At 48.0% G+C, this 20,199-nt stretch overlaps 1 protein-coding gene across 1 annotated transcript in view; it reads left to right on the forward strand.

Annotated features, from left to right (window-relative positions):
* Pafah2 (platelet activating factor acetylhydrolase 2) overlaps positions 1-19,175 on the forward strand; it is a 30,948-nt gene extending 11,773 nt beyond the window's left edge. The window contains exons 5-11 of the mRNA XM_051173720.1: positions 2,682-2,750; positions 3,218-3,356; positions 5,060-5,173; positions 8,937-9,028; positions 12,052-12,222; positions 14,709-14,863; positions 18,854-19,175. Of these exons, the coding sequence (XP_051029677.1) occupies positions 2,682-2,750; positions 3,218-3,356; positions 5,060-5,173; positions 8,937-9,028; positions 12,052-12,222; positions 14,709-14,863; positions 18,854-18,948 (835 nt within the window). The 3' untranslated portion in view covers positions 18,949-19,175. The remainder of the gene's footprint in view (positions 1-2,681; positions 2,751-3,217; positions 3,357-5,059; positions 5,174-8,936; positions 9,029-12,051; positions 12,223-14,708; positions 14,864-18,853) is intronic.
* The last annotated feature ends 1,024 nt before the right edge of the window (positions 19,176-20,199 follow it).

Here is a 20,199-nt window from a genome sequence, read left to right on the forward strand (position 1 = left end):
AAAAAACCTTATCAAAACACAAAAGAAACGGGTGAGGGGAACCAGACAGTTAGGGCTGATGTGACAGTTCCATGAATGTAGCGGAGAGCCACACTTTGCTTGCTCTGCTGTGTATGGCTTCCATTATAAAGTTATCTTGTGACCTATAGTGGCTGCTTTTGTTCCAGTCATTACATCTGCATCCCAGGCAACATAAAGGGCACTCTACTTTAAAAGAGAACCTCCCGGCAGCTCTGTGTAATGCAGCTGACTAAGTCTCATTTGTTAGAGCTGTTTGCTCCATAAGCTGCCGGCTCCATGTGGCTCTTTAAGGCTGAGAAGATGATTGGTCAATGCTGAGCCATGCTTCGGGTGTAAAATATACACCAGAGTACAAAGACTGTGTGGGAATAAGAATACAATGTTATTATATTTGGAAATTTGAGTCAGGCATGTAGATTACAGTAGGTTAAATAAGGCATAAAAGTATAATAGGCTATTATAGCTTAAATAAAATATATCAGTAAAGTTAATTTGCTTCTTTTTATTTTGTTTAGGTTTGTTGTTTTTGTTCTTCGAGGCATAGTTTCTCTGTGCAGCCCTGGCTGTCCTGCAACTCACTTTGTAGATGAGGCTAGCTTTGAACTCACAGAGATCCACCTGCCTCCTGAGTGCTGGGCTTAAAGGCATATACCACCACTGCCTATTTTATTTTACTTTAAAAAAAGATTAAAATAGTTTTTAGTTATGTGTATCTGCATGTGTGTATATGCACTTGTGTGCAAGTGTCCACTGAGGCCAGAAGAGGGCACCAGACCCCTTGGAACTGAGCCATCTCTTCAGCTCTGTTTCTTCTTACTTGTTTTGAGACAAGATCTTGATGCACAGACAAGGCTAGCCTTGAACTCCTGACCCCACCTTCATGTCTCAAGTTTAGGATAGCACATGCACACTATCATGTCTATCCCCCTTCCTTCTTTCCTTCCCTTTCTGACAACAACTCATGAAGCACAAGCTAGCTTTAAATTAGGATGTAACTGAGGATGACTTTGAACTCCTGATGTTGATATTCCTGCCTCTACCTTACAAGTTCTAGGACTATAGTTATATACTACCCCAACTGGCTAAAAAAACCCCCTTTTTTTTTTAAGTCCTGGGAATTGAACCCAGTGCCTTGTAAATGCTAGGCAAGTGTTCTACCACTGAGCTACAGCACCTGTCTTTTTAAAAAATGTTTATAGGTGTTTTGTGTGCGTGTGTGCATGCGTGCGTTTGTGTGGGTGTATCTTACATGTATGGAATGTCTGAGGAAGCCAGAAGAGGATGACAGATACCCCTGAAACTGGAGTTGCAGATGCTTGTGAGTCACTGTGGGTGCTGGGAGTCAAACCTGGGTCCTCTAGAAGAGCAGCCAGTGCTCTCAACTGCTCAGCCATCTCTCCAGCCACCCCAATGATCCTTTTAAAAAATAGGACTACCTAAAAATTTTCAAAACTTACTTTTGATTTATGTGTGTGTTTAAAATGTATTATTATCATAAATGGTACTTGTAGACTCATTTGCAAAATTAACTTTGTGAAGTAAGTTCTCTCTTTCCACCTTTTATGAATGTCCTGGGGATCAAATCCGGGTTGTCAGGCTGGTGAAACAAGTGCCTTTACCTGTTGAACCATCTTGCCATCCACGTGTGTGTGTAAGTGTGTGTGCATATGTGTGTGCATGTGCATGTATGTAAGAGTGTGTGTGCATGTGTGTGCATGTGTGTAAGTGCGTGTGTGTGCGTGTGTGTGTGCGTGTGCGTGTGCGTGTGTATGTGTTTTGGTTTGGTTTTGGCTTTTTTGAGACAGGGTTTCTCTGTGCAGCAGTCCTAGCTTTCCTGGAACCTGCTTTGTAGGCCTCAAATTCACTGAGATCCTCCTGATTCTGCTTCCTAAATGCTAGGATTAAAAGCATGCACCACCACTGCCCAGCACCTAGTGTGGTTTTAAAAAGTATTTAATCCCAGCACTCAGGAGGCAGAGGCAGGCAGATCTTTGTGAGTTCAAGGACAGCCTGGATTATATACATAGAGTGTTCCAGGCCAGTCTGGGCTATGCAGTGAGACCCTGCTCGGTGGGTTAAGTACTTGCTGTACAAGCATGAGACTGACTTGAGTTTGATCCCCAAAACCCATGTAAAGTCTAGCCATAGCTTCACACACCTATAATCCCAGTTCAGGAGTGGGTGAGACAGGAGGCTCCTTGGAACTCTCTGGCCAGCTAGTTGCACAAAATTGATGTATTCTAGGTTCAATGAGAAGTCCTGCCCCAAAATATACTAATAATAACAATAATAAATAATGAGATGAAGGTAGAAAAAGACACCTGATAACATGGCCTCCACATATAGACATACACATGCATACACACATTAACACATAGGAACATGTACACACACATAAATACATTAGTGTAGTCAGAATCTAGCTAAGGCTGGGGCAGGCTGATTTAGTGGGGTGGAAAGGCATCTCAGATTGAAGATTAACTTACAAACACACTCTGGAGAACTCCAGAGCCCTGGGATGAGGGCTGAACTATCTGGGGAAAGTATTTGGAGGAGGACCACCCGTAACACCTACCTAGCCAGTCTTTTGAGACAACCACTAGCGGGAGGGTGGGTGAAGCCGGCGGAGTTTTTTATCTCTTCTCCCTGTGACTCTCCAGGGCATTGTACTCAGCCTTCAGCATGGAGCTGGCCTCCCGTGGCTTTGTGGTTGCTGTTCTGGAACACAGGTAAGAATACGGTTGGTGAACTGCAGTCAGTCAGAAACCTGTGGTGAGCTAGGGTATAGGCTAGTCCCCATCAATGTGTTACTTCTTTTTTAGTTTAGTTTGTATGCTGGGGCATCAGACCCACACACATGGATGGACAAATGTTTTGTTACTGAGCTATATCCCTCGCCCCAGTGTATTTCTAATAACCATGAAAAACAGTTATTATACCCATTTAATAGAGTAGAACACCAAGGTTCAAAGATGTTCAGTAGCTGGCTGAATGACACAGCTGACTCTGGGCTCCAGCCCAGGCCTGTTCCTAGCCCATGCTTTTTCTCTGCTCTCCTGTGCATGCCCCTCATCTCCTTACCTGCCAGCCAAGCAGAGAGCCCGTGTATCATGTTTGGAAGGGAGGCGAGGGCAAAGGCCAGGAATAAGATCACTGTTGTTTTCTTGCTTTCTTTCTGAATGCATGTGTGATTCAGGGACCAGTCAGCTTCGACCACCTACTTCTGCAAGCAGACCCCACAAGAGAGCCAGCCCACAGAATCCTTGGAGGAGGAATGGATCCCTTTCCGTCGAATCAAAGAAGGGGAGAAGGAATTCCACGTTAGGAATCCCCAGGTAGGCTTGTGCCGGTTGGCATAGTCGTAGTACCATGACCAGTATGGTGAGGTAGGTTCATGCCCACTGGTGTTGTTAATCCCAAAGATAGGAGGAGAAAGACAACCAACCCAAATCATCATGGCCAAATTAAAGCAAACTTTTTTATTCCTGCACACGGGCTGCCTCTCCTCAGGCCCCTTGGATGTGAGGTGTTTGTAGCTCATAGATAGGGGGTTTCTAAATGGGGATTTGGTGGACAAAATAGGGTCACAGGGGTAGAGCATAAGCACAGGTTAGTCCCTTCTGGAACAAAGACATAGTTGCTAGTTGGGCACAACAAGGTGCTGTAGTCATAACAAGGTAGTCACAAGCTGTCATGCAGCCTTTTAAAGCAAAGGTAGGGTTGCAAAATGGTTATAAGTAACTTTTTGAAACAAAGACATGACTGCCATTTCCTGGAACATGCAGTACTGAACCATTTGCAGTGAAGGTTACAGGTGCAGCATAGCCCAATCCTTGAGAAACAGGTTTGATCATAAAGCAGGAAGGAACCTAGGTGGCTTTTAAGCCTAAAATGGAGGCAGGTTGGTGTGCTGCAGCACATCCTGGTCTGGTCAGCTTTCCGTCTCTCCAGCAAATACTGGAAGTAATTACCCTACCAGAGCAGCGTTTTTAGTTTTTAGTTCTGGAGACAGCAGCCCAAGGTCAGTGGACCTATTGCCTCAGCCTCTGGTGAGGGTCCCAGATGGCAGGGCAGGTGCCGTTGGGTAGTGGCATCCCACAATCCCTCCTCAGGGCAGGTCTTCAATAACTTAAAGACCTCCAACTGGGCCCCACCTTCTAAAGACTCAGTCTTCCAATTTTATCCCATGGGGACCAGCCAATTAACATGGACCTTCAGCTAACCACAAGCAAGACTTTTAACCAACTTTCTCTCTCAGGAGCCTCAGCATAGTGGGTCTGAGCTCACCACATCCATGGGAATAAATATGGTATAAATCACAGGGCTCTTGAGGGTGACAGAGTCCAGCTTAAGCCTAGCTAGGTGACAGAGGAGCCGATTGGCTCATGTGGATAGGAAGTAGGGAGACTGAGACTTCACTCACTGGGACTTGCTCCCAGAGGGGACCGGAGCATCCCTGTCTGCATCCCTGTCTCTGCTGTCCCCAGGCTGGCTTTCTTTCTGAGCTCCTGCCAGCTCTAACTGCTGATAGTCATCCATCAGCAGGGGACAAGGCTCTGAGTGTTGTTCCCCAGTCCTCCATCCCAGAGCCAAGCTCAAGTTTGAACATTCCTGGTAAAGGGTTCCTAGCCTACGGAGCAGAGGCAAAAGAAAAATTCTCACCAAAAAATCATTTGTCTGGTTGTTAGGGGTGGGGTGGGGCAGGGCAGGGCCAGTCCTTAAAAGGCAAGGTTAATGGGAGCAGGGGTGGCAGACAGGGAGCAGGTGTGCTGTAAATGGGCTTGAGAATAAGGACACTAACAGTTCCTTCTGTTGGCAAAATGTTCTCGTGTGCATCAGCTCGTAGGGCCATCCTGATGGCCCTGCAGGTAGGCAGGTGGCCCTCAATGCTGTCAGATGTACCTGTGTGAGCTGCGAGGGGCGTCTGCAGTGTTTGCTGAGATGCGGTGGACCGACCTCCTCTCCTGTCGAGTTCCATGGGGGCCCAGGTGCTCACTGTGTGTTTGTGGGGTGCTCCAGCAGACGGGATGTGTTGCAGGTGCACCAGCGGGTGAGAGAGTGCGTGCGGGTACTGCGGATCCTGCAGGACGCCTCTGATGGGAAGACGGTTCTCAATGTCTTTCCTGGTGGATTGGACCTGATGGCCTTGAAGGTATGGCAACAGTTGGGATGACCCAGAGCCACACATGCTACCAAAAGCACCAAGAGACCTCAGACTGGCATAGTGAGACCCAGGGTCTCGGACCTGGCAGCTCTGCACTCTTCTGTCTCTTCTACAGGCTATGCGTGGGTGGCCTTCTTCTCACCAGATTCCAAGCAAGAAAGGTAGTTGCTAGGAACCCAGGCTTGTGCCTGAACAGCCCTGGGATCCAAAAGAAAAGGCTCTCTTAGCTTGTAGGCTGTGCCTTTGTGGAGAGGATACAGTCTGCATGGCCTGGTCACTGTGCTGGGGGAGAGGCTCTTCAGCTTGGCCCTGCCTTCCAGGTCAGAGGAGCTGGGACACCAGGACTGAAGGTTCCACTCTGCCACATGGCTAGAGGGGATAGTTTCTTCCCAAGGGCAGGGTGCTGAGTAGACAGTGACCTGTCTACTGTGGGCAAGTAATCAAGAATACAAGGGAGTCCCAAGATCCCTCCTAGAGGGCAGGACACGGTTCCGGCTATGGACTTGGTGGCCGGGGAGGTACAGTTTCTACCTTCCAATGCCCAGCCTTTTCTCTCCTGATCTTTCTTCTTCCTGTAATGTCAAAACAAAATGTAGTAGACCCCCCCCACACACACACACAATACACTTAATAAAACAGTGTATTTTTTCATGTTATGTAGGGGTTTTTTGTTTGTTTGTTTGTTTGTTTGTTTGAGACATGGTCTTGATTCATAGCCCAAGCTAGCTCAGAGCTCATCATGTAGCCCACACTATCCTTGAACTCACAGCAGCCTTCCTGCCTCAATCTCTCAAGTGCTAAAGTTACAGATGTGAGCCACCACACTTAACTAGTTAGTGTCTTCTGTGTTTTTTCTTCTTCTTCTTTTGTGTGTTTTGTTTTTTGTTTTTTGTTTTGTTTGAGACAGGGCCTCATGCTCTTTAGGGTAGCCCCAAACTTATTGTGTAGCTGAGACTGGCCTCGAACTCTTAGTCATCTTACTTCTACCTCTTGACTACTGGGATTTCAAGTTTGCACAACCACACACTGCTTACGGACTATTTTGAATGCTCATGTAATATTCCACTATGTGAATAAGAATTCTACTGAGGTAAGGGCTCTCCACATAAATGCATGAAGTCAGCATCATTATCTCTGTACATCAAATGGAGACAAGCATGGAAGAGTCTGAGCACCTACAGACAGCATCGAGTTACAGACGTGGTGGAGGGGCTGGAGAGACGGCTTACGGTTGAGAGCACTGGCTGTCCTCCAGGAGGACTCAGGTTTGATTCCCACCCATGTAGAGGCACACAACCTTCTGGCTCCCACGGGAACCAGGCACATGTATTACATGGACATGCATGTGGGCAAAATACTCATGCACATAAAGTAAAATTAAAATTAAAAAAATGGAGTCCGTTTTAATTTGGAAGTTTACTTCCCAAAGCCGAAGTTTTATGTCTCAATACCTCTTTTTAAAAACTCCATTTTTAAGAATGACACATATGCCTGTGTGTGAGACCGAACCTGGACTGTAGAGGGGTTTAGTGACTATTTGCTGAGTGGAGAAGTAGTCCCCCAGTGCCAAAGTCCAGACCCACCTGCCTGAGATCCGAGCCAGGTAATGAGGAGCAGCAGCCACTGTCCAGGTGGATCTCAGAGGAAACACGAAACTAACCAGCTAAGTAAACCTCACCTATGAGACTGAGTAAATCTGAACATCCATGATCCCCCTGTTAACAAGTGTGGTGAAGAAGATGGACTCTTCCACTGTCTGGAGGAAGGCAGTGTGTCAGGAGCTATCAGCGGCACAAATTTATGTCTTTTTTTTTTCTCTCTTTTTTTGATCTAGAAGTTTCCAGTCTATGGATTTTTCCTGTATGAGCTGCATTATCCCTAAGAGGAAACAATTGGGAAGAGCCAAAAAATTCCTCTAAGAGCCCCAGGGATGCTAATTGCTAGGGCACCTAGAGCCCACTCAGTGGCTTCATCCAATAGAAATGTCTCTCTCTTGTGTACCATCCACAGGGTACTCTGTGCAAGAGGTGGTCCAGGGATCCAAGCTCTTTTCAGAACTGGGATTGAATTTAGAGCTTGGCACAAGCTAGAAAGCCATTCTACCACTGGGCTGAGACTTTTAAATATATGTACTTATTTTTATTATTTTAAGTTATGTGTTAGTGTGTATGTCGCATGTGGGTGTGTTCATGTAAGTACAGGCATATGCAGAGGCCAGAGGTGTGGATTCCCCTGGAGCTGGAGTTACAGGCAGTTGTGAGAGGCCTGACTTGGGTGCTGGAATCAAATCCAGGTCCTCTGCAAGAGCATCCCTTAACCACACTTCCACTTTGGAAGTCAGACTTTTGCTCATGCTGTTGGCTAGGACTCAGTCAAATGGAACTGCAAAGAAATGATCTAGCTGTGTGTGGGGACAGAGTTAGTGAGCAACCAGCTGTCTGTTTCCGAGTGAGGTCAAGTGCAGCCACAGGAAAGGACGAGGCAGCCCCCTCCGCACTAATACTGCTACACAGAGACACACACTGAACAAGAGTGTGGCACACAAAGCCTGGGGAGATTTCCCCAGCCCCTTAGCAGACATCGGTGGTGGCTTTTTATAGAACCATGTCCTAAAGCCTTCTGGGAACAACCAGAAATAGATACTTACAGAGCAGTCAGAGCGCATAAATCCTCCCTGGGCTGTGGATAAAAATCAGGACAGGCACACAGAGGAAGTAGAACCTGACTTGCTTTCTGCACAAGCATCCCTTACTCTAGAGCACAACGTGGGGGGGGGGGGCATTGGGAAGGGAGGAAGGGCAGCGGGAGTTCCCTGAACTTCCCTCTGTGTGCTCTGTGCAACCTCGAGGACCAGCTTGTGAGGCTGGAACTTTTCCCAACCTTCCTAACGCTGTGGTCCTTTAGTACAGCTCCTTGTGTTGTGGTGACCCCCAACTATAAAATTATTTCATTACAACTTTGTAACTGTGGTTTTGCTACTGTTATGGATTATAATGTAAATATTTTTGGAAACTGAGTTTTGTCAAAGTAGTCGTGACCCACAGGACGAGAACCACTGCTGTAGAGTCTAAAGGGGATTTCTCGGCTTGCTTTTAGATGAGCTGGTGGAAGCCGGGCAACTTCCATCTGTTGGGGGTACCCACAGACATTTGAATGCCTACTCTCACCAGAGAGAAGTGTTAGCAGGGGGATTACAGAAGCCAAGATGAGCCAGTGTGGTGGTGCCTGCTTTTAATCCCAGCACTTGGAGGCAGAGGGAAAGGGATCTCTGAGTTCAAGGCCAGCCTGGTCTACACAGTGAGTTCCAGGCCAGTGAGGAATACATAGTGAGACCCCGTCTCACAAAACAAAAACAGAAAGTGCAGATGAAAAGCACAGGCTCCTGAAGGTCGTACACACTGAAGAGCAGTCAGCTCTCCCGGCAGGCGGCAGAGCCCTCTCTTTACTCTCTTTGGCATGCTGGGCATCAAACCAGTGGCCTTTTTTGTGCCTCACATTCTCTCTACCCCAGATACACTTTTGTTTTTTTTTGGTTTTGGTTTTGTTTGTTTGTTTTTTGACAATGTCTCACTGTATAGCCCAGGCTGGGCCTGAACCTGCCATCATTGCGTCTCAGAATTACGCTAGATCACAGCAGTGTGCCACCCTACTCCAGCCAGAGGCTCCGATGGTGCAGTTTTGGTTGGCATCACTTCACTCTCCTACAGTTGCTTCTCTGTGTCTCCTCGGCTAAGTTCCCTGCTTTCCTCAGGACAGCATCGACATGAGCCGGGTGGCTGTGATGGGACACTCGTTTGGAGGCGCAACAGCTGTCCTGGCTTTGGCCCAGGAGGTCCAGTTTCGGTGAGTACTGGAGATGCAGCCGTCATTGAACTTCACACACCATTCATTCATTCATTCATTCAGTAGGGATGTGTTACACAAGGGTCATGTTCTGGGCACTGTTTGATGGGCTAGGGATTCAGTGATCAGCTAAACAAGGTCTGACTTTGAGAGATTGTGTTGTTGGGAGAGGAAATCGACTAGCAAATTCTTCACACTTAAGTGCGATGAAGAAAATAAACAGGCTAAGGATGTGATGTACACGCCCCTATCTCTGCACTCTAGAGGTTGAGGCAGGAGGATTGAGGTTCAAGGCAAACTTAAGCAAGACCCTATCTTAAAAAATAAAATAGAATGAGAACACCATTAAAGGAGTTTAAGCAGAGATTTTAAACAGTCTCCTGGCTACTATGTCGTGGAGCAGACCAGCTTGAAGGGCTAAGGGGATGTGACTGAGTCAGAGCAAAATTGAGAGGATGAATTTGCATGAGGGTGGAGTCAGATGCAATGGAGTTGTCAGGCCTTGGTGATGTATAAGGGCAAGGAAAGGGGAAGTGAAGCCCTTGCAGTTGCACTTGTCATTACAGTGGAAGGTGACCGTCCCCTGCTGACATGGACAGAACGGAGTGGCAGTACCACAGTACCAAGAAAGTTTGTAGGGTGATATCACGGTTTAATAAGGATCAGGATAAACAAATAGGCCGAACAGATGTTTATTCAGGGAGAAATAACTTACAACCTAGACAGATGAACACCAGTAGGTTCCACCAGATGCTCTCTTCTCCGCGTCCCGCCAACAAGAGAGTGTTCCTTGGCTTCTCCTCAGACCTAGTTCCATAGATCACTTCTGCCCCTGGCTCCACCCCCCAGTGGGCGTGGCCAGTGCCACAGAAGCAGACAAAGTGAATATCTCACTACAATTTCCCTTTTAGTCTAAAGAAAAGATTTAGGCTTGATAAAAAACTATATACAAAACAGCGAATAACAAGTGTGCTCTAAGAAAAGGAAAATCAAAAACAAACAACTTAAGACCTACATATCTATCCTAGGGTAAAGGCATAATGGAGTTTACAATAGAGTTGTCCTAAGCTGGAAAACTTAAGTCTAGTACCAAATATATCTAACTAGGAAGAGAGAATAATAATTGTGACAGTCTAATCTTCAGCCTCATCAAGACCTGAGAAGGAAAATAACAATGCTAGGGTAGGCAGGAAGTGCGGATGGGTAACTTCCAAAAGGTGCAGCAAGGACAGAAACAGCAGGCTACCTGGACAGTCACCCAAGGTCTCACAGTAATGTTGGTACACCCAGTTCTGGCTAAGGCCAAGAGAACTTGACAGACCACAACAACAGCAGGGAGATAGAAAGGCTGTCTTACCCTGACTTGGCAAGGTTTAGTAGTCTTTTATGTTTGTCTCCTGTAAGCATATAGAACCACACATCCAAATCAGTGGTCAAGATGGGTGCAATTCTTTGCCCAAGAGGCCATTAGCCGAAGCGAGGATGGACTCCAGAAGGAGCAACAACAGTGTTCAACACATTTTTGGGAAAGTTCACGGTGCTGTCAGGAGCAACAGTGTCTCATGTCAATGGAGTACTAATATTAAAACATTTAAATGCCATGTTCTGCAGGTCTATGAAGTGTTTGAAGATTAGGCATCTATGTCTGACTAATCTCATAGGTGTAGGAAACATGGGTGAAGATATAATCTGTAATACTCAGGAATTTAGCTAAAAAACTGATGGAAACTTCCCTGAGTAAAGCAGGGACAAATACCTAAGCAATATAACTATGTACGTATATATACATGTAAATCTTTAAAAACAGAGGTAGAGTAGAAATGTCTAGACCTGAGGTAGAACCATAAAGTGCAACATGATAAAAATATCCTAAATTGTATCAATATACAAAATGTCTTGAACATAAGTAAAAGTATACATACATAGAATATGGTAAGGATAATGTACATAAATATCATAAATGGAAAGATTTTACACAATATGACAAAATATAATATACAAGGGAAGGGAATATAAACTTAATTTTACATAGGTTACCACAAATAAGAATATATAACAGCATAGGCTGTATAATACTAATATCTTACTATAGTAAAATAATTCACAAGAAGATAGACTAACCTACCTATATCCCATCTAAACCATACCTTTCCCAACTCCACGTTGGGCGCCATTATGTTACGAGTATGTTTTTTCTGCCGACCTGGTCCCACTGCCGCGTCAGCCCCAAATAATGTACAGAGACGCTTTATTAGATATAAAGCTGTTAGCCAGTTACTAGTTTCTTATTGGGTAGCTCTGTCTTAATTATTAACCCATTTTTATTCATCTAAGTACTTCTACGTGGTCTTACTGGAGAGAGGGGCTGGCGTTCTTTTCTCTATCCTCCCTCTTGGATCTCCTTCCTCCTACTTCTAGAATCCTCCTTGTCTCCTAGTCCCGCCTATCTTGCTTTCCTATTGGCCAACAGTGCTTTATTCATTAACCAATGCGAGAAACATATTTACAGAATGAAATCTCCCATCAGGGTTCTCTGCCAAGCAGGCTCTGGGCTCATGTAGCATCCTGAACATCAGAGCTCTGAGCTGTGGTTCCAGTACTTTCATAGTCTCTCACTCTCCCCTGCTGTCCTGGGGACTCTTGGAGCTTTTCTCATTGATCTCCGCATCCAGAGGGCTAAGGCCACAGTAGCCACTCAGTGAATGTTGAATGAATTGAGAGATTAAATGATGAGCTGACACTCTGCAGAACTAGAGCGTGTCACCTGAGAGTAGATCCAGAGAAGGAAATCTGACCCTTGCTCTGAGGGAGGACAAATTCTAGAGTGCTCTTTGGGGACAGGTAAAAGGGAATCCTATGTAGGATTGTAATAGGATGGTGTGGGTCTTCGCACCCAATTCCTGGCTTTCTGAGTCATCAGCTCATTGGAGAGAAAGGTCCCATTCCATCCCCTCCACTCTATGTATTCTTGCCTGTGTTTAATCTTAGTGACAGCTCCAAATGTATGTCTGCCTTATTCCCAGGTGTGCTGTGGCCCTGGATGCTTGGATGTTCCCTCTGGAACATGACTTTTACCCCAAGGCCCGGGGCCCTGTGTTCTTTATCAATGCTGAGAAATTCCAGACTGTGGAGACCATCAACTTGATGAAGAAGATATGTGCCCAGCACCAACAGTCCAGGATTGTGACTGTCCTGTAAGTATGCCCCAAAGGCATGGCCCCTTCATTTCTTCTAGGTTACCTGGGACTTCTTGCATATTCACAGAACAATCCCTATATCATAATTCCTATAGGGTTTCATATGTCTCTCTTCTCTGCTTAGCCCCACCGGCAGAGATTTCCTCAACAGTTTGTGTAGCTGCATGATAGGATTTACTTAGTAATTTCTGGGAAATGGGTGTGTTGGGTCTGGGTGGATTCAAGTGATCTCTAGTCTCCTATGGGAATTTTACTATTTTTTGAAGACTTGGCTATCGTAGGCTTTGACAACTCTGGGAGGGGGTGGCTCTGTAGAATTTCCATGGACATCCAGCTCACAGAGGTTATCCTAACATAGACCTTCTTCTAAAAGTCATTCATGGGGGCTGAGCCTGTTGATGCATGCTTGTAATTCCATCACATAGGCAGCTTAGGCAGGGGGGGATGGAAAGTTCGAGGCCAAGCTGGGCATCAACACGGGACCCAACCCAAGCCCATTTATATGCTGGCCAAATAGGTCATGTTCTCTTCACCTGCTCACTGCACAGTGGTCACTGCACCTTCTGTGGAGACTCTTTTCTCCAGAGCAGCAGGCTTTCACAGCTTAAGTCACCTGGGAGGCATGTGGCCTTGAGGCAGGCCTGAGACCTCCCTGACCTGCTCCTGCCTGCCCCAGTCAAGCCAAACAGCACCCATGCATTAGCGCCTATGTCAGGAAGTACAGCTGGCCATGTGTTATGTAGCTTGGGAATCATCTAGGGAAGCTGTTTGACTGTGAGCGGTGGCTTCAGTGGGTGTGAGTGGTGGCTTCAGTGGTGTCCTCTCCTGGCCCAGTCGCTCCTCTTTGGCTTCGATTTCATAGTGTTGACAGACAGGACTGCAAGAATGTTTCCCCAGGCCCATGCTGCCTACCATCTCAGGCAGGATGAACCCATCCCTCAGGTGGGTCTTCACCACCTTGGGCTTCTCCATAGGCATCGTCTCCTTCTTGGCCTTTCTGGGGTGCTTGAGTAGCGAGCACTGCTTCCGCTACAGGCAGTGATTCAGGTCTCACCTCTGTGGGGCGCTGTACAGCCACATCAGCTGCTATTCATAGGACACACCCAGCGAGTGGTCCAGGTCCATGGCAGAAGGTCCACATCTTCTGCTCCACTTCAGCCATTTTGGTGACTTATAGGAAAAGGCAGTGTTGGCTGCCGGGTGTTGTATTCTTAGACCTGGAGTTACAGACTGTTGTGACCAGCTATGTGGGTGCTGAGAATCAAACCTGGGTCCCCTGCAAGAACAAGTGTTTTAAAGCACTGAGCTATCTCTCCAACCCCAGTATATTATTTTTTAAAATCTAGGGCTGGATACTGAAGAATCCAGTGTATTTTTCATTCTATATACTTTTTTTCATGTGCCTTAAATAATACATAAACAAACAAACAAACAAACATACATACAAAAAAAAAAAAAAACAGTTTTGGGTTGGTAAAATGACCAACAGGAAAAGGCAACCTGCCATGAAGCCTGAATGTGGAGTTCTGTTGCTGGGACCGGCATAGCTAGAGCAGAGAACTTATTCTCACAAGTTGTCCTCTGAATTCCAACCATGCACACACACACAGATGCATATGCATACACACATAAACACACACACACACACAGATGCATATGCATACACACATACTTATACACACAGAGACTCCACACACAGAGAGATTAATAGATACACACACATAGACATATGCATGCAGACAGACACACAGACTCATATGCACATGAATAAATGAATAAATCTAATTTTTTAAAATACACTTTTCTACATATTAGGTATGCCAGTCAGCATTTAGATTTTTTTCACATCACATTCATTTGAAGCATGAGTAATTTAGGTCAATAGGAGTCCATGGAGGATTTCAGTTATGAATTAAACGTGTTTACAGGGCTCGGGAGTAGTGAGTGCAGTGTAGCGTGTGATGTGCAAGGCCCTGGGTCACTCTCCACTACCACAAATGAATGAGTGAATGAATGAATGATCTGATTCATTTATAACCGGAGGGCTTAATCCAGAACCCATTTTTTCGTGCCCTCCCTGCTGTGATTACTTAACCAAAAGCAGGTGTTTCCTCTCCCTCTTGACTCCATGGCACAGTTCTGGCAGTGAGGTTAAATGTTTCATGGCCTTGAGGTCCGTGGATAAAAGTTGTGTGGTAATAGGCACGGCAGGTACTGGGACCTTACCTCCCTCTCCCAGCTCCCCCTAACAGGTTCACCTTCGTTCCTGTAGCGTCAGGCATGGTGATCTAGACATTGAGGCAGGTGCAGCCAGCCACAGCTCCGTCAAATCCTCGCTCTTTCCTCCTCAGACTCTGTCACAGGGGAAAGTACTTCCCCGACAAGGTTGCTGAGAGAGTTACATGGGCAGCACTTTGTACACGGCAGGCACACGCATGTGCCTGACCTCCACCCTCCTACCGGCGGTTTCTCTTTCTCTCTAGGGGAGCTGTTCATCGGAGTCAAACTGACTTTGCCTTCGTGACGGGCAACCTGATTGCTAAATTCTTTTCCAGTCACACTCGTGGGACCTTGGACCCTTATGAAGGTCAGGAGGTTATGGTGCGGGCCATTCTGGCCTTCCTGCAGAAGCACCTTGGTAAGGAGACAGCTGGGGCTTGGGGAGCACACACGGGGTCCCTTGGGTCTCCTGTAGCACTGTGTTCTGTCTTGACATGACGAGGACCCAGGACAGAACACCATCATTTTGTGCATTGTGGGCTCTTTATGATAATAATTGGGTAAAATTTATGGATGACTTTGTTTTAAGAAACCAAACATGGAAATATTATAACCAATATCATAAGTCACAGATCAGCTAAATTGGCAAAGCATTTTGAGGTCCCTGGTGTTATCTCTGCCCAGAGAAGTTGTCTTCTCTGATGGACAAGCAAGCTGTCTTTTCCACTGGGAATTTGGATGTTTGAGTGTTGGTGTTGGTCTAGGTGTTGATGAGATGGCTCTGTGGGTAAATGGTTCTTGTGGTACAAGCCTGAAGACCTGAGTTCAATCCCTGGAACCCACAGAAACGTGGTAGGAGAGACCTGACTCCACAGAATTGTCTTCTGACTGGCACACACTGGCTGTGGCATGTGTACACATGCACGCGAGCGCACGCATGTATGTGCGCACGCACGTGTGTACACACACACACAAATATTGCAAAAAGAAAGTTAATGGTCTAATTAAACTTTTTTGGCCACAAAGACTATAATTTTAGTTTACCTCAAGGGAAAACAAGTGAGCTGGGTGTTGGTGGCTCACACCTTTAATCCCAGCACTCGGGTGGATGGAGCTCTGTGAGTTCCAGGTCAGCCTGGTTCACATCGCTAGTTCTAGGACAGCCAGAGATGTTACACAGAAAAACCCTGTCTTGAAAAACAAAACAAACAAACAAACAAAAACAAAGAAAAGAAAAGAAAGAAACCCCGGAAGTTTGTTTATGAGGCATACTGGACCCAGTGGGTGACACAGTCAAGGGGTCAGTGCAGGATGGATGTGTTTTTGTTGTGTTTTGTTTTTCTCTGCTCCACAGGCTCAGTGTGTGTCTTCTGGTTTCCCTGTCTTCCTTGGCCTCTTTCGTTCTTTCTATGCTCTTTTCTTTTTTCCTACTCTGAAGCACAGTGGACATGGAAGAGAAGCACCCCGAGCCTCAGGAAGCTGACCCCTCACGAGTCACTTTATCAGGAGGCAGCCAGGTTTTCCTGGAGCAACCATACAGCAAGATCTGATACCTTACCCCCAACACACACACATACACATGCACGCACCCATGCACACGCACATGCACGCGCGCGCGCGCACGCGCGCGCACACACACACACACACACACACACACACACACACGTCTAGTTGTCCCAAGAGCTGACCAGAGAAGCCTGAGGTAGCACATAGCAGCTCTTTAGATATTTATGGTCACCTCTGATGTCCTCCATTCACGTGGTCTATTATCACCTTCCTTTGGGTGTGGTTTGTCAGGGCCTCTTTTTAAGAGAGGTGCCCTGACTGGAACACACTACACTAGACATGGTCTGGATAGCACCTGGCCCAGCAGGACCCTCCCATCTGTGCTCAGGACCGGGGTCTTCCCCTGCATAGCCTGGGTATCTTCATGTTTCCCACAATGTGAAACCCATCTGGTTCGGGTTGTGCTTATGTTTATAATATGCCTGTCCTGTTAAGAACACATTGCTACTATGAGTCAAGTTTACATTTCTGTTTATAGTTGCTCATTTCACCTTGCAAATTATGAGCCAAGAACTGTTCCAACCTGAGTTTAGAGACTTGCAGGGAACTCACAGAGACATGTCCTTTCTCCTGACAAAAAGGGGTGGCCCCACTTCCAAGACTTGAGTGTTTCCTGCTTTCTGGTCCTCAGCTGCACCTCCTGTTTCCCCAAGGCACATGTCCATATAGGAGCCCAGGGTTAAAGATGACAGGGTTTGCTTGGAGTGATGGTGCACACTTTTAGTCCCAGCAATCGGGAAGCAGAGGCAGGCGGGTCTCAGTGAATTTGAGGCCAGCCTGGTCTACATAGAGTATTCTAGGCCAGCTAGGACTCTGTCCCAAAAGAAAAGAAAAAGTTAAAGGTGACAAGGGACAAGTTAAAGGTGACAATGTTGTGACCAGCTCCCTTTAGTAGCAGACAGCTAAAGGGAGAGAGCTGCAGAGGAGGAGGTGGCGGGTAGCTTGCGGGAGATTTAGTTTGCTTATGTCTAGGGCACGCTGTCTCCAGTAATTGTCATGCTCAGTACTCTAGAGTCCGTGTCTGATTCTGGAGATGGCCCTTTCCAGTAGTTTTGGTTTTAATTTATTAGCTTCAATTTTTTTCCAGATGAATATGTTAAAGCTTAGAAAATGTCAGTAATCTATATTTTGTTCAAGGTTATCTGGTTCTGGTGGCAGTGCCAACGTGAAGCCCACCAGACTGTAGCCCCACAGCCCATGGCCCTTCATTAGTGAGCTGCGGTGTCCCGATACTCAACAGTGTCTTTGACCACAGCCACATAGCAGCTACCTGGGACCCAGCAGATAGACCTGACTGGAGGGGATAGAACAGCCAGGCAAGGGGCTGCCTAAACAAGGCGATTCTGGCTTTGGTCTTGACTGATGAAGAGAGGACACAGAGAGGGAAGGGACAGGGAGGGAAGGGACAGAGATCTTCCCTGGATAGTTCCTGCACATCCTGAGCTCAGGACAGGAAACTGTTGAGGAGGGAAAAGGAGAAGTGGGCAGAAGTCAGGAGCAGTGGCCCATGGGTTTGCTGGAGGGGGTTGGGAGGGATCCGTGAGGAGGAGCCTGTAGTATGTTCTAGGCAGGAGAATGGCATGGTTGGACAGGCTTGCAGTCTAGCTACTTGTAGAGGATGGGTGAGGTGGAAAGTTGAGAACCTAGAGTTTGGGTAGCGTGGAGGCTCTGTGGTTACCCAGGGGTAGCGGGGAGGCTCTGTGGTAACCCAGGTGAGAAGAGAGAAAGCAGAATCTAAGTGAAGACACTGTATCTTCACCAACTGGCTTTACAGAGAGAGGAAGCTTTTAGGTACCTAGTCACTGGGGAACTAAATGGGCCAGAGGTGGCTCAGCATCACCTCTCAGCTCCTGCCTAAGCCTCGAAGGAGGCTGCCTTCCCAGTGAAATCCCGCCCCCCTCCCGCTAACTACCCACACCTCCTTTCCCTCCCCTCTGTCCCCACCTGCCCTCATGGAAGGTCTCACTCCTGTTGTAATTTAAGAAAAGCAGCACACGAGAGAAAGACAGGGTTCAAGCAGAGGTTTGTTTTTCTTTTTTCTTTTTTTTAAATTAGGGAAAGGACAAATGGTAAAAAGGAGAAAGTGAAGGGAAGAGAGCAGCCTCTGGGGACAGGAGTAGCAGAGACAGGAAGGGGGAGGGCTGGAGCAGACAGATAGGAAGAGGGAGAGAGAAGAGAGAGACTGGGAGGGAGGGAGGAGGATGGGCGATGGGTAGGGCCCACAGGTGGTGCTCTTAGTGGCTGCAGCTGAGGGCCTATCCTGTTAGAACCCTAAGGACAGGCCAGTACAGATGCTTGAATACTAATAACCCCCCTTCCTCCCCAGGCCTCCCCTTCCTCCCCAGGCCTCCCCTTCCTCCCCAGGCCTCCCCTTCCTCCCCACGCCTCCCCTTCCTCCCCACGCCTCCCCTTCCTCCCCAGGCCTCCCCTTCCTCCCCAGGCCTCCCCTTCCTCCCCACGCCTCCCCTTCCTCCCCAGGCCTCCCCTTCCTCCCCAGGCCTCCCCTTCCTCCCCAGGCCTCCCCTTCCTCCCCAGGCCTCCTCTTCCCTCCCACCTCCAGCACCTCTTCCCTTGATCTGTCTCTTGCTGAAGGCCTCTCTCTCCCACTTTGCTTAGCAGAAGCTACAGCACTTCTACTTGTGTCTCAGGAACTGCCTGGGTGGGCCCAGCTGCCCAGACTCCTAGAGCTCCCGCCTCAGCTGCCTGGGGGGCTGCCACACGCAGTTCTTTTGGTATCCCAGATGCTCCCCGTCTGTAGGATGCCCCAGGGACTCCTTGGAAGGTACTGTATCCGACTCTGCAGTGGTCTGCCTAACCCTCCTTCCTGTCTGTGCCCATTCAGACCTGCAGGAGGACTACCATCAATGGAGCAGCTTCGTCGAAGGCATCGGACCATCACTCATCCCAGGGGCCCCACACTATCTGTCCAGTCTCTAGGTGCAGATCGTCACTTGTCGGTCGCTCGAGCCGATCTCTCACTTAGAAGCTGCCCACGGATACTTGTAACCTAGTGGCAGGATCCTTTTTCACAGATTGAGAGGACGTAATCAGACTGCTGATTGGGCAATGGGCCCTTTGCTCTTGGAATCGTTGATCTTAAACCCACCTCAGAACAGAACGCAACTCACTGGCTGATTGAGAAGCTGAATTTAATTTTTTTTTTTTTAAGTCAAGGACTCATATCTCAGACTGGCTTTGAACTTACTGTGTGAGGATGGCCCTTCTTCTGAGTGACAGACATTGCCACTATGCCTGATCTTTATTCAGTGCTGGGGATCAAACCTGACTTAATGACTATGAGATACTGAGGTGCTAAGGACCTGTTCCTGATGACATTGGTCCCTACCTCTGTCCCAGGTCCTGTTAGCTCTACCTGCTCTGCAGAGTTCTTTCTCTCTCGGCTTGGGCCATTTCTACTGTTCCAGCCATGTAGTTACCGTGTGGACTCTGTAGCAATAGCTGCCATTATTGCTGTGCCCTCACACCCCTCTGCCCCCACACCCCTACACCCCCACACCCCACACCCCCTCACCCCACACCTTCACTGCCCTCACACCCCGCACCCCTCACCCCACACCCTCACTGCCCTCACACCCCTCACCCCACACCCCCACACCCCCACACCCCACACCCCCACACCCCACACCCCCACACCCCACACCTTCACTGCCCTAACACCCCGCACCCCTCACCCCACACCCCCTCACTGCCCTCACACACCTCTGCCCCCACACCCCACACCCCCACACCCCACACCTTCACTGCCCTAACACCCCTCTGCCCCCACACCCCACACCCTCACTGCCCTAACACCCCGCACCCCACACCTTCACTGCCCTCACACCCCGCACCCCTCACCCCACACCCCCTCACCCCCACACCCCACACCTTCACTGCCCTCACACCCCGCACCCCTCACCCCACACCCTCACTGCCCTCACACACCTCTGCCCCCACACCCCACACCCCACACCCCCTCACCCCACACCACTTTACCCCATACCCCCTCACCCCCTACCCCCACTGCCCCCACACCCCTCTGCCCCCACACCCTTCCCACACCCCCACACCCCCACACCCCCTCACCCCACACCTTCACTGCCCTCACACCCCACACCCCCTCACCCCACACCCCCACACCCCCACATACTCCATACTCAGTATTTTTGGAGTTCAGGTGCTAATCTC

The sequence above is a fragment of the Phodopus roborovskii genome, unplaced genomic scaffold, assembly GCF_943737965.1.
Source record: "Phodopus roborovskii unplaced genomic scaffold, PHOROB, whole genome shotgun sequence".
NCBI classification, from domain to species: Eukaryota; Metazoa; Chordata; class Mammalia; order Rodentia; family Cricetidae; genus Phodopus; species Phodopus roborovskii.